The following is a 13,659-nucleotide window of genomic DNA, read 5'->3' as shown; positions in this document are numbered from 1 at the left end:
TATTTTACCTATAAGACAAGGAATGAGTCTGAGGTGTTCATGTCTGTATCATTTCCCTTGCACCGGGAAAATTCCACTCAATTCACTGCCTCTTGCAGCTGCAGAGAGGCATATTTAGATCTCAGCTTCACACATAGCCTTACCTGCCCATTTAGTTTGTCCGTCCTCCTGCAGAATCTGAGTGCCAGCTGGCTTTTAAGGTACTTGGCCTTCATGGTATCCCCATCTTGGAGGAGAGGGAGGCACAAAGACAGCACGTGATGAGCCCCACATGGACCAGCAGTGTGTTGGCCCCAGGCAGGTGTCCACATCTCCCTCTCTTACCTGGAAGCCCCTGGAGCAAAGACAGGGGGACATGGCAGGCCCTGCAATCAGGAGAGGTGGCTTCATCTGGCATTGCCAATGCCTACTGGATGTTTTCTGCCCAAAGTTTGTACGTAGGACTTCATATTTATAACTAGAATACAACTAAGAGCCATCAGAAAGGCAATTAAAACCAGGAAATATCACTATTTCTGGGATTGTGGCAGACTCTGGTTTGGTTTTTTGTTTGTTTGTGGCTTTGTTTACTTGTTTGTTTTTTGGTAGGGCACAGGGTTCAGGCCTGTGACTTCTTCTTCAGAGGACTGCAGTGTAAAATACCTGCTCACCCATTTATTTGTCTTCCATTTGATTACTGTCATCTGGGATAGTGAGATAAAACAATTCAGTAGCTTCTGTCGTAGGCTTTATTTCTAGATTTGATTGCTCCAAAAAATCAGAAAATCTGCCCTGGTGCTGGTTTTTCTTCCACTTTGTTTTTAGTGTACCTAAGGTAGAAAATAACTAAGCATTAGAGGGAGATTATGGCAGTAGGTGTCAGAAAAAGCTTTTTCAGGTGTTCTGTGTGTGGGACTGCAAGCTCCATCCATTTCACACATTCATAATTTAAATAGTAATTAGAAATTCTAAATAATCTCTCCCTGAGCACTAGCTAATCTTCATTAAACATCTAAATACCAGCGACTAAAACTGGGTCAGCTCCTCAGTGGCCTGCGGTGGAGGGAAGGAGCCGTGTCAGACTCCTGCAGCACAGGATCTGGCCTCACTGGCTCGGAGAAGGAGCCTGTTTGCTGCACACCAAATGTTGCACACAGAGAGCCCCATCCTCTACACGAGGCAGGAGAGCTCCTGCAGCGGCCAAGGAGCTTTGCTCCTTGCAAGCAAGGAGATTGGTCCTTCATCTCCAGTGGGAGAGCAGAGCTGCTCAGGGATCTGAGGAGGCACCTGCCTGTCCTGTTCTGCCGATGCCAGGGAGTGAGTCCTGAGGCTGGTGTTCACAGGTACATGCATGCTGCATGCAGAGTGTCTTGGCAGTGGGAAATGCTGTGTGACTGAAGGACAAATCCTGCTTTTGCATGTCCAGACCTCTGTCTCTAGGCCCTTGCTCTCCCACTCACAGTGTGAGCAGGATTTTCTTGCTCATTCCACCACCGTACCCTGAGGTTTTCCTTTCAAGTCTTGTGTCTCATTCTGTCCTCCCTACATATACTTCTCTCGCTAGCCCTCTGCAGCCCACTTGTAGCCCACCCCCACCCCCCCTTTTTTTTTTCCCCTGGAGGTCATGAAACTCTTGTTTCCGAGGTGAGGGAATCACCACCGATCCCTGCAGACAGTGCTTCAGTCCCTCACTGCTACAGAGGGTGAGGAAAGCTTCTGTTCTACAGTTCTGACACATGCAAAATCCAGTGGAAACCAGACAGGGTTTTTATAATCTGTATGCTATGTTATGCTTCCTTCCCCTAACACTTCTAGTGCTGGAGAAGGGTATCTCCAGAGTCCCTTCTGCTCCACACAGCTAAACCCACCCAGCCAAGCAGATTCACCATTAATAACCCATGAAACAGACACTCCAAGCCAAGGGGACATACCTTCAGAGGAACTGCGGAGCACTGACATGCAGTAGAACTCTTTGGGTCCCCAGCATGGGACCCTGCCTGTGTGCAGAGGTCCTGTCTGATGGGCTGCCAGGTCCTTTTCATCCTGACAGTATTTACTGAGTGGCCACAACAGCATCAGTCTCCAGTTCAGAAGTGGCAGTGGTTTCCAGACAAAGTAAACCACCTCATGCAAATGCAGTGCTGAAGTGGTTTGCAGTGAAGAGTAATAGAAGCAAGAAAACATGGTTCAGCTTGGCTTACTAGTGTATTAAAAAAAACCTGGCAGCAAAGAAAGCAGAAATTTGCTGTGCTCATGGGATGGAGAGGAGAGCACAAGCAATCTTTGTGACTGGCTCTGCTGGTAAGATCACACAGGTACTATTATTGCTTCTACTCACCATCCATCTTTAGCTATCCAAGCTTGTTAGAACGGCTCTGCAGAGTGGGGAGCAGGTAAGGACCTTGCAGAACAAGGAAGTTGTCCCACAAGAGGTGCTGCACTGGGATGTGCAGTTTGCATGGCTCACAATACATAACAAGATTTCCACCATCCCTCCCTGCTCTGCATTCCCCCATAGCTGTCCCTGTGAGGCAAAGTACATTATTAGCCAGTCTGCTCCAGACAGCATCAGCAGTCCTGAGAGTCCTGAGCATGAGCAAGGGACTCCTGTGCATGTGTGACTGCAGCCTCTCCCTTTCCACAGCAAAAGCTTCTCAACTGCTTCTGTATGTGACCGACCTTCAGCACACCCTGCAGGCTAAGGAACCTGATGATGGGTGAAAATGTTGGCTTAGAGGGGCAGTTTCCAACATGCTGGAGAGAAGCTGAGGAGCAGATGATCAGTGAGAAGAAAGACTGTGAAAAAAAACCCACCTTTGCTCTACAAAACTCCACTGGCACACCCATCTTAGGAAAACATTAAGCGTCACAATGCTTCTCTTGGCACCAGGACAACACGTCCAGCATCACTGCTGCTACTCAGCTAAAGGGCAGGCACAGAACAAAGTGAAGCCTGGGCAAACACTTGCATGGGCTCTGCTTGCTTCTCAGGAACTTGAGACTGTGTTGTTAAGAAGAGTTGGACTTAAGCACCCCGCATGGAAGACAGAGAAATTTCTTTCTTACTTAAAAGGAAAACTTTATTTTGATACATTAAAAAATCTATACATTTCTTAGACTAAAATACAGTTTTGCATCAGTATCCTGGCACAATGTCAGTTTACACAGAAAATCTAAGATTAGATCAGCACTGTTAATTTTTCTTCTCTTCCTGCATTCACAGCTTGCAGTATAAAACATTTTAAGTTCCCAAGACAACAATAAACAGTGTCACATTTACTTTTCCCATTTTCAAAGGAGGTGGCATTCCACTGGAAAAAGGAGCACTTGTTAGTTGATCTTGATTCAATGTAAATCACTAAGTCAGTCCAGGGATTTGATTGCCCTGTTAAAAGTATGAGTGAAGGAGGATGAAAAATTCGTTTTCAGATGAAGCTTTGATGGACTATGACAATGCAAGTACTGTCAAGCCTTTAAAATATGTTCAGAAGATTTTCCTTAGGGTAGTTTCTGTAATCAGCAACACAATCCATCATACAGAAATAATTCTTTTCTATAGGTATAGATTCCACCTTCATTTTTGCTCTGAAGAGCTCCATGGCAAAATAAAAGCAGGACACAGGGGATGTTGCTGTGAGATGTCTGAATTGGAACATGAATTTCCTTAACTATTGTGAAGATTCTGCAGAATATTTTCTACCTATGAAATCCTACTCTCCATGGCTCCACCTAACCTTTGGCCTCTGCTTTCTAGCCCACATTAGAAACAAAGCCACCTTTCTATTTTCTACTCCCTCACTCCCCCAGGACGCACTACAACATTGTCTGCAGCACTGTTTTCCAAATGAGAGATATTCTTCCTTTTCGGTTTGAGCAGCAGGGAGGGACCCAATTAATACTAACATGGACCACACATGGTATTTGAGAGTTAAAAACTGTGACCTCGGTGGAAACGTCAGTGCTCAGTTTCTGCTGGGTTTCACAAGTAGTCAAAATTGCTAATCTCACCAAGTGTTTCTGGAATAACTCCCTAGCTGTCCCTATTTCCACTCAAGCCACAGAGGTTGTCCACTTGAGGAATGGCAGCTACCTATGCTGCCACATACTTAGAAAGGTCATAGCTGTTTTTAACATTACTGAAATAAGACTAGTTCTGTTCAAGTCAGCTGGTACTTTTGCTCTGAATTCTTGCAACTTTGGTTCTAAGTGGAGTCCTACGTTTCTGTAGAAAAGTACCAAACGCTTAAAACACCAGATTCTGCTCATCATGCTCACATTCAATGACCTGACCTCACTGAGACAGGGGAGTAGAATCTGATGGGTGTTTGCTGGTTTTCTGCTAGTTCCCTTTTAGCAGATCTCTGCCAAATGAATGCCTCCAATAGTTTAGCCTCCAAATGGGTATTTTCAGATTGATTCATGCTACCAATTGTCCCTAGGAATATTTTCATAATCCTGAAGTCTCTGAGGAGCTTTGGCTTGATTGCATCAGCTTGCGAACATTGCAAGACACATCACAGCTCCATCCCAGACCAGAAATTCTGCCTTTTATACGTGACCCATATCACAAGAGATAAGTTTCATCTCTTCTCTCACTTCTTTAAATATAAAAGAAAAAAATACCTTGAGAACAGTATTCGCTACAGAACACAAGAAATATAGATTTACTAGTTTCCATAATCTTGTTATGTGATGGAAATAACAGCAGAGATGAAATAGTTGAAAAACCATTTGGAAATGACATATTTAGAGTAAACTTTCATCATCTCAACAAAGAAGCTGAGTGCAAGAAATGCTTCAAATAAGTCTGTTGGGTCTTGTGTTGGGAAACACAAGGTTGGTGGTTTGTTGTGGTTTTTTTTTTTCACAAAGATGAAATAGGATTTCTGTGTTAATAATGTGACACACAAGCTGTTCAAGAAACAATGGGCTACTGATACTTAGATTTAGTAAACATTATCTGCACAGGCAAAGCCATGATTTAAAAAACAGGAATGCTGTCAGGTATCTACTTATAAATCTTACGATTGTTTCTCAAAACGACTGTGCCATGTTCAATATAGCATGTAATATGCACTCTGAATCAAATGCTCACTGGATGACAAGTATATGTCTGCTACATGCATTTTATTCTGACTCTATAACATACATTCATAGAATACATCATAACCACTCAGAGCAAACTGCTAAAGTGCATGCCCTGAGGGCACATTAAATATGTTGTCTCCAACACTGGCTGCTCAATTGCCAGAACACTGATACAGAAAGGGCTCATTTTTGCGTTATATCCCCATTATGTGCTGAAAGAGTAAGAGCTAACATCCCCTGCTCCCTCCATGAAAGGGAGCACTGTGGAGCAGGCTAATTGCCTGCTGCAAAAAAAGCCCTTTCAGAAAGAAGTAACCACCCTGAGAAGATGCTGTACAGAAATGCAGGGAGCAAGTCTTGGAGTAACTACTGGGTAAGTGGACCTGTGTACTGGGTTGGGCTGGATGGAGTTAATTTCCTTCACAGCAACCTACAAGGTGCCGTGTTACAGATCTGCAACCAAAGGAGTGTTTGATAACACAATGTTATCAATGTTACCTGTTGCTGAGCAGCGCTTGCACAGGGTGAATGGCCTTCTCTGTTTGTCACTCTGCTACTCCAGCAGAGTAGGTTGGAGTTGGGCAAAGAGGTGAGAGGGTGCACAGCCAGGACAGCTGACCTGAACAGACTGAAGAAATATTCCATAACATATAAGGTCATACTCAGCTACAAAACTGGGGTGGTTCCAAAGTAGCCACTGCTTGGAGATTGGCTGGGCATTGTCTGCTGGTGGGAGATGGTAAGTGATTGCCTTTGTATCACTTGGGTTTCTTTTTTTTTTTTTCTTTTTTTCCTCTTACTTAATGAACTGCCTTTATAATAGTGCTTTTTGTCCTTTCACTGCTCTCTCCCATCCTTCTGTGGGGACTGAGCAAGCAACAGAGTCACAGCTTATGTGACAGCCCGGGTCAACCCACCACAGCATTTTAACTGGGTTTTCCACTGTTAGTTCTCCCCTCTCCCTAATGCAGAAAGTCCTTCAGTTACTATGCCAAGCTAAGGCCACATTTAAAACCCCATCCTGTTTTTGGCAGCTGGGAGCTACGAGAAGGTTGAAGATGCAATTCTAAGCTGGCCATAGCGTTTAGCCTAGCTGTGGAACAGCAGTGAAACTGTGGAAGAGATGGGTTGCACTTCTAACACAGCGATGGAGTGATATCATAAAAAAAAAAATCCTATCTTAGGACTTCAGCTCAGCACCTACTCCCCCTCTCATTGTCCAGGTGATATCCTAAATCATTGCCTCAGGAAGGTGAGAGGGAATGTGGTAAGATCAGTGGGGCAAAGGGGAGCTGACACTGCCACTTGGTACTCCTTTACTGAAAGAGCAATACAGAAATGAGACCTAAAAGAACAAAAAAAAAAAATCCTCCAGGGTTGGAAGAAGCAATAAAGATTATACACTGCTGTTCAACTTCCAAATAAAACAGTGAGTAAAATAATGTGTAAAAATTTTAGCGATTTAAAGAATTGTATACTTTTTTCCCTTTGTAACCTAGCTGGTCAGAGGCTATGATACAGACCATCTGCGGAAACCAACGGCTGGGAACTAGTAATCCCACTGATTGTTTCTAACCCAGATAGTCCAGTCTAAATCTCCAGTCCTCAAGCAGTACTTGGTTCAATGGACTTGCCAAGGAGATGATTTCTCTGTTTCAGCTGTCTCATCTTGCTCCTCCTGCATTGTTATTCTCGCTGCAGCATCGCTCTCTAGTTAGTCTAGACTGCTTCCCACAAAGCAGTCCACATACTGGCTTTAATAACCAACAGTCAAAAAAAAAGTATTGAATCCATCACAACTGGCAGAGCCCAGCACCCCTACTGCCAACATTTCTATAGCAATTTACATGCCAAAGTGTCCTTCTCACTCTGCTATCCCCACTAGGATAGGAAAGCAGAGTCTCAATTTCTCCTGAAAAGTTGTCTCTTCAGAACTCTGTCTTCTGCTTATCTCCCTGCACAAGACAGGGCTGGAAGAGGGCAGCTTGTAGTTTGGTTGCAAATGAACTTCAAAGGACATTCAAAAGCTTTAAAGGGCCACTGGAAAATCTGCATGTGGATGGAATGCCTTTTTGGCATGACTTAAAAGCTCTGCATGCCAGATATACACTCAAGAGTGGTGCACACAATTTTATTAAGAACTTCGTAATGATATAGATTTCTCACTTAAACATTACAACTACCCATAGAAAAGTGTTGCCTGTATCTTTTAAACACCATGTAATTAAAACAAATTTATTTTTAAGACAGGATAAACTGCTATAAAAATGGTGCACAGTCAAGTAATACAAAAATACAAAATTTGTTTCCAACTGCAGTCCTAGTTGCAATTACAGAGAAAAGTCCCCACTCAGGACTTCCAGTGAGCAGGGAACACAAACTTGTGGGATCAGTCATGGCAGAACTTTTTTATCAAAATGCGCAGAATACAAGGCTTCTTTGATTAAGCACCTCCAATAGCCTCCAAACGAGAAGACAATTAATTTTTCTGGAAGCAACTGGGTACTCGATAAGTCTTTTAGCCTTGGAATCCGGTTTCTAGGATTCATCTAAGCCAGTTTTTAAATTTCTGGCGTGGTTAAACGCTCCTGATCTACACAAATATTGGTGTTGAGAGCCACTGCTGTCTTAGACACTGGTACAGCAGGAAGGTCTCCTCTCCACAAAAGTAAGACTGCTCCAGTGCTTCTTCTAGGCAAGTCTGACCTCTGACTTGCACTGAGAGGCCTCACCAGTGCTCCAGTCTGAATCCCTAGGTTGAAGCTCTAGCCCAGTTAGCACTTACACAGATGTGTAAGTTACAACTTCAATACTTAGAGAGCCCTTCTGATGTTAGTGGAGGTACTGATATGGTTCACTTAAATGAGTGTCTAAGTGCTTCCAGGACTGAGTAATTCTGTCTCTCTGCCTCCCCAGCAGCTATCCTTTCTACATGTACCTTTATTTTCACACCTCACATAGTTTGGGGTCTGTGATATGAAAAGTGTAAATCCTTCTTTTAACTGGCTTACCGAAAGAAAACCTACCAAATCTAAGTTATCAAACGCCTTCTGGAAGCAAAAGTGAAATATTTTACTATTGCCAAAAGATAAGAGCACTAGTTAGCTACATGATTCTACATAACTGTTTAAATCTTCAGCAGCAATTTGGAAGTCTGATCCTCTGACAGGAAGCACAAATAACTGCTTATTTACTAAACCTTGATAACATGAGTTGTGCATGTCTCTACCTGGACATACCTCTCTACTCCATTACAAAGCTTCTGTAGAAAGACTTTTCTCTTTCAAAAGATTTTCTTGAATGGAGTGATTGTACCATTGAGGCATCATTTATTTGTAGAGAGCTTGTATTTAGTGCAATAAGTTTAAAAATTCTGCTCTGAAATATTAACTTTACATTAACAAAAATAGTTTTCTTAAAAAAATTGTAACAAAAGGAATATATAGCATAGACAGATCATGAATTCTTAGCAAATACACTTAAGCATTTACCATTACAATAAGTTCAATAATTGAATATTAGCATTCATATCTGGCGAGCTTCCAGACTGAAAAGAAATTTTGTACTACTACTAATAATAAAAAAGCATGTTCTCTTGTCATTATTTAATAACTTCAGATAACTATCCTGGCAGCTACACTTCCGAAGAAATGTTTCTCTGCCCTTTCCCGTTTTAGCCACCCACTACAGTACATACATATGTGGATCAAACAACAGGCAAGGAATGATCCCTTCTACCTCCCAGAGCTCTCTGGCATTAAATGAAATGAAGCATACAGTACTTTTTAATGTACAGTAGTACAGTTCATTTCTCTTCCCCTCCTCAGCATCTTTGTATCTAGTCATGAATTAATCATGAGTATGGCTAAGACTGAGCTTTAACAATCTGTTATTTCAATTGCCCATATGCAGAATCCATACCCTTCAAAGGAACACTGCTGAAGTGTGAAGGAGGTTACTGAACTCAAGGGGAGGATAGAGGGCAACGGGTATGAGGGGCAAGTAGGGTAAAGCAGGAAGTTGATTGCATATAAAAATTATCTGTCCCCATTTTGTAGGTTCTGTTTAATAGGAGATGCAAGGGCTCCCACACACCTGAATACCTGAGGAGTTGGTTATTGTGATGTCTGATACTGGTAAACAAAACTGTGCCCTGCCAGGGTTGTAAAGTAAAATAACTGCTTACAAACCAATTTGAACTGAATGAATTCTCACTGAAACCACCTTCTGAAAAACTAAATTTAAGACTTTTCTTGATTTCAAGGTTTTCTGTACATGTGACTGTCCCAAATTTAATGCAAATTGAAAAGAAACTAAACAAGTAAAAGTCTCAGCAGATTAGCAATGTCATGGGAAATCTGTCTCTAAACCCAGTCATGATTTCAGATTATCTTTACAACGATACCTCCTCCAGATTGTAAAATACCAAGCAGATAAGAATCAACATTTCCATGACCACAATCAATAATTTAAGAAATGGAACAATGATAAAGCTGCTTGTAAAAGCCACCCGTATGAAAAGAGTACATGTTTCACAAAAATAATTGTTAAAAAAAGTTTTAAATCCCTGTTCCTTTTCTCTGATTTTGGCTGTTTATTTTTATATATATATATATATATTTATATATGTATATATATACTGTTTTGGAATGTCAATGGGTTCCAATATGGCTGGCTAGTTTCAAGATGAACTTGCTCCAGAGGCCTAGAAAACAAAGTCATACAGTACAGTCTTAGACAAATGCCAAAGGACAAGTAGAAACTGAGTCAAAGGGGTCGCTGGAAGCCATAAAGAAAAAAGTGTGAAAAGGTGTTTTGTTTTTTTTTTTTTCTTGTGCCCTGATACAAGAACAGAAGGTCCTAAATGTTTCCTCGTCTCTGCTATTATTACCTACTTTAAGTACAACTCCACTTAGGGTGTTTCACTTTTAGAAATAATTGTCATATTCTAAGAAATATCTGCATTTCAAGGGTACTGAAGCAAGACAATAGAGATTCTATTTCTAAAAGAACAGGAAAAACAGTAGTAGTAATCTAATTTTCAGACATGCAATTTTGAGACTATGGGCACTACCATTACAGGATAGACTTATGAATGGTTCTATGCCAGACATAACTGAGGCCTTTATTGACACTTTGGGGAAGGTACCAGAAATTTAACGGAGGTAACCACTGTGTCCCATCCTCATCAGGAAGGGAGATCCTAGTATTTCAAAACCCACTCAACTGGAGCTCAATGCCCAAAAATGGAAAGCCACTTGAGAAAACAAGGCCCAATCAGTTCCAAACAAAACAATCACATGACAGCAGAACTGGGAGTAATTCAGCAGGTGACTCCCATGCTGAGCCCCAAGTGCTCAGCATCTTCTGCAGCAGTCCTACGAGGACTTTCAGGCAGTACCAGGCTCAAGTGCCTAGAAACAAGTTCCTACAAGAATAACACCACCCTTGACTTGCAGGTAACTTTGCCCTTTTGTAAGGGGCGGGGTGAATAAAGGTTTTTCACATCCAAGCTTTAGGCAGTCAGGTACAAAAGTGTAAGTACCGGTCTGTGATAGTACCGACAACAGTTTAAGTGGAAAACCACTACATAATAAAATTTTGAACTGAAATTTTTGTGCATGTGACTAGAGGGTTTGCACACCCAAAGTCTCAATCATTTTTAATGGCACATTTGCATCTACAGCATTTGGATCACTCTGAAAATCCCAACATCAGTGTCTGTTTGAACAGCTAGAATTACTCCCAGAAGAAACAGTAAATGAGCATAGAATTAGTTTTTCATATGTATAAACACAGCAGCATTTAGGCATAAGCAAATCTAGAAACTGGTATGCCATAATGAAATAGCAAAACACGCAAAGCTACACATCAGTCTATAGCAGGAACCCATTCCAGCTTGTTCAAAAAGTGCTCATGCAAAATGGCTTCATGTACATTGTTGAAAAAAAAGAAATTCTTCTGTTAGCATACACTTATTTAGATTCCATTTGGTTAAAAAAATTATCCCCATAGTATGGAAATGACTCAGACCCCAAACGCTCTGAGAAAGTAATGGCAGAAAAATATTCTATTTCACAAAATCATATTGCACGATGACAAGTCGTACCTTGCCCAGACTGGCTCTCCATTATACGCTCTCTGTTCTCCACTTCCAAACTTATCCTCCTATCTGTTATCTGTACCATGTACAGTGTTCCTTATTCCAGGCTACTCAGACATGCAATGCCTTCCTAACAGGCACACCGTAAGTAAAACAGGCTGCAAAAGCATAAATGATGCATTGTTCACTGTCTGTGCATCTGACAGTGTGAGATGGAAAGAGCGCACAAGAGACAAGCAACATAAGTAGTTCGCAATAAAAACAAACAACTGGGAGAAATGTCATTTGAGCAGGTTGAAAGGAATCACTGTATCCAATTCCTTGGCATGGTGTAAGATAATTTGGTGAGGGCTTTAAATGCCTGGTCCTACTTTGCAACAATGGCTGCGCTCAGTAGTGTTCTTCAGGCTTTTGCAGTGAATGTAACATGAGCAAAAATTGTTCATCTCAGGGCTGAGAAGAGATTAAAGTCAGAATAGCCCAATGAATTTCAGAGCCATCTTATTTTTAGACTAAACAGCAACTGGGGCTGTCTGTGTACACCACATAGCATGCCTCACGAATCCTAATGAAATATACTGCATTTGTTTCATGAGACAGTTCCTTTCATCTTACTTTTACAGGAGATGGTCTCAGCTGTGACAAAAACTCTGCCATCCAGGTGATAGGCAAGCTCACAAACAGAAAAAGCAGAACATCTTGAGTGATACAGAGAACAAAAACTTCTCCTGAAGAAGTGCAGTCAGTAAAGACAAAGAGGGAGAAGAAGTAAAAGTGAAACTCTTGGAGGATCGCCACCTCCTCATCTGCACCTACCATTGGTTTTAGCTCTCTGCTCTCAGCTCCACCTCCCCGGCCAGCTTCTTTCATAGATTTCCTACTATTCTCCACAAACTCCTGAAAAACAGTAATGAAACGACAAGTGCTCTCTTAGCACAGACTCTAAAACATCAAGTCTCAAGACAGAACTTCAAGATGCAACTGCTCAAAACATCAAGCCCATCTGCATCTCTTGCTCAGACTTGACCATGAGGTATCAGAAAAGCCTGTCAAATATCCACAAAGGCCTCCCTCATTTAATTCTGGAAGCCAGAAAGGTATTTCCTGGTGTGCTCTTACAACTTTTCCATGTACCACGCAATGCTCTCCTTTATGGGGAAAGAAGGTAAAAGGCTGGTTGACCAAAAAAAAAACCAAAACCAAACCCACAAACCAAAACCAAAAATCAAACCCACAACCAAACTACAACAAACCTCCCCCCAACACCATCCTAGTCTCAGCTATTACACTGTAGCCTGTGAACTGTGTGTAATTTCAATCTCTTAAATTTTTCACCAGTACAATCTCCCATTCACGAAGATTAGCAAAGCTAATTCAATTTTATACAATTTTTTTCTCTTGCAGGCAAGCATTCTGCAGCAAATTTCAGTAAACTTTAGCTGCTCGTGTTTTATGATATTGACTGCCGACTAAAGAAACCTACAATGCTTTTATGGTTTATTGGTGTTTCTTGCTAAAAAGCAACTCATCAGCCATCACTTTATTTATTATATACTCTAGATTCTGTTGTGATTTACCAAAAAATCAGCACCAAAATTCTCGGCATGGTTTTCCCACAAGTAATCAGAAAAAAAATTTTTTCTATGACTGAGAAGTCATAAGAATCTTCCTCTAGCCCACGCATGGGGGGGAGGCATTTTACAGAGACATATTCTACAGCTGCTACTTAAAAACACTCTCAAGAAAACTACCCACTCAACAACAAAGTGAAGGGTTTTGGAAGCAGAATTCTTACAACTTTGTAAGAATTGTGCTTTCTTAGGAAAGCACAAAACCAAGCCTTTCCCTCTTGTTCTGCTTCTTTCTATTCTGGAGTGTCATTTACAAGACATGATACCCAAGAGTATGATTCTGCAAGATGACTGCTCATCTAAGAGGCAGCAAATAGAAGCCAATAACAGTGAAACTAAGGGAAGGAAGCATCATCACTTATCTGATGCTCATCAGACTACACTGTTTGCAGGTCAAGCCATGAACAAGGTGGCAAGGTAAAAAAAAAACAAACAAAACATTAAACTCAGCAAGTGAATTCATTCCACTGTCAAAATACCTATTTTATGGAACCAGATCCTTAGACTTTGAGAGCAAGAGGAAAACTTACCATGAGAACTTTATCCATGTAGAATTCCCTCCCAGGACTCCCATCATTGTATTTTGTATCGATGGCAAAACATAAGAAAAGGACATCAACAACCATTTCATAAATAGAAAGGAAGCAGTGAGCAACCAGGAATGCAAAGAGGCAGACAATGATGAGTGGCAGCACCCAGATGGTGTAATCTCGTTGGTAATTCAGCAACATAACGCCGGCCAAACCTGTGCTGCAGACAATCAGGACCTGAAGAAGAAAACAGTAGACAACTCTAATGGCAGAAGCCTTCTGATGTTTTTTGCTTGGTTTATTTTTTTAAAGCCAATGTGCTTCTTGG

General features: G+C 41.5%; 1 protein-coding gene across 5 annotated transcripts in view; it reads right to left on the bottom strand.

The window, feature by feature from the left end:
- Positions 1–1,910: 1,910 nt before the first annotated feature.
- Positions 1,911–13,659, bottom strand: part of SLC44A1 (solute carrier family 44 member 1) — a 72,968-nt gene continuing 61,219 nt past the window's right edge. Inside the window, exons 14-16 of one of the 5 annotated variants that reach the window (XM_064642322.1) lie at positions 13,332–13,568; positions 11,987–12,067; positions 1,911–2,120 (exon numbers count right to left, since the gene is read on the bottom strand). In XM_064642322.1, coding sequence (XP_064498392.1) covers positions 2,067–2,120; positions 11,987–12,067; positions 13,332–13,568 — 372 coding nt within the window. In that variant the 3' untranslated portion in view covers positions 1,911–2,066. Of the gene's footprint in view, positions 2,121–7,182; positions 12,068–13,331; positions 13,569–13,659 lie in introns of those variants that run through there. The other 4 variants (XR_010426832.1, XM_064642323.1, XM_064642324.1 and 1 more) reach the window with 4 other exon arrangements.

The sequence above is a fragment of the Pseudopipra pipra genome, chromosome Z, assembly GCF_036250125.1.
Source record: "Pseudopipra pipra isolate bDixPip1 chromosome Z, bDixPip1.hap1, whole genome shotgun sequence".
Taxonomy (NCBI): Eukaryota; Metazoa; Chordata; class Aves; order Passeriformes; family Pipridae; genus Pseudopipra; species Pseudopipra pipra.
Note: the sequence above shows the minus strand (reverse complement) of the source record. Positions and strands in the feature narration are given on the sequence as shown.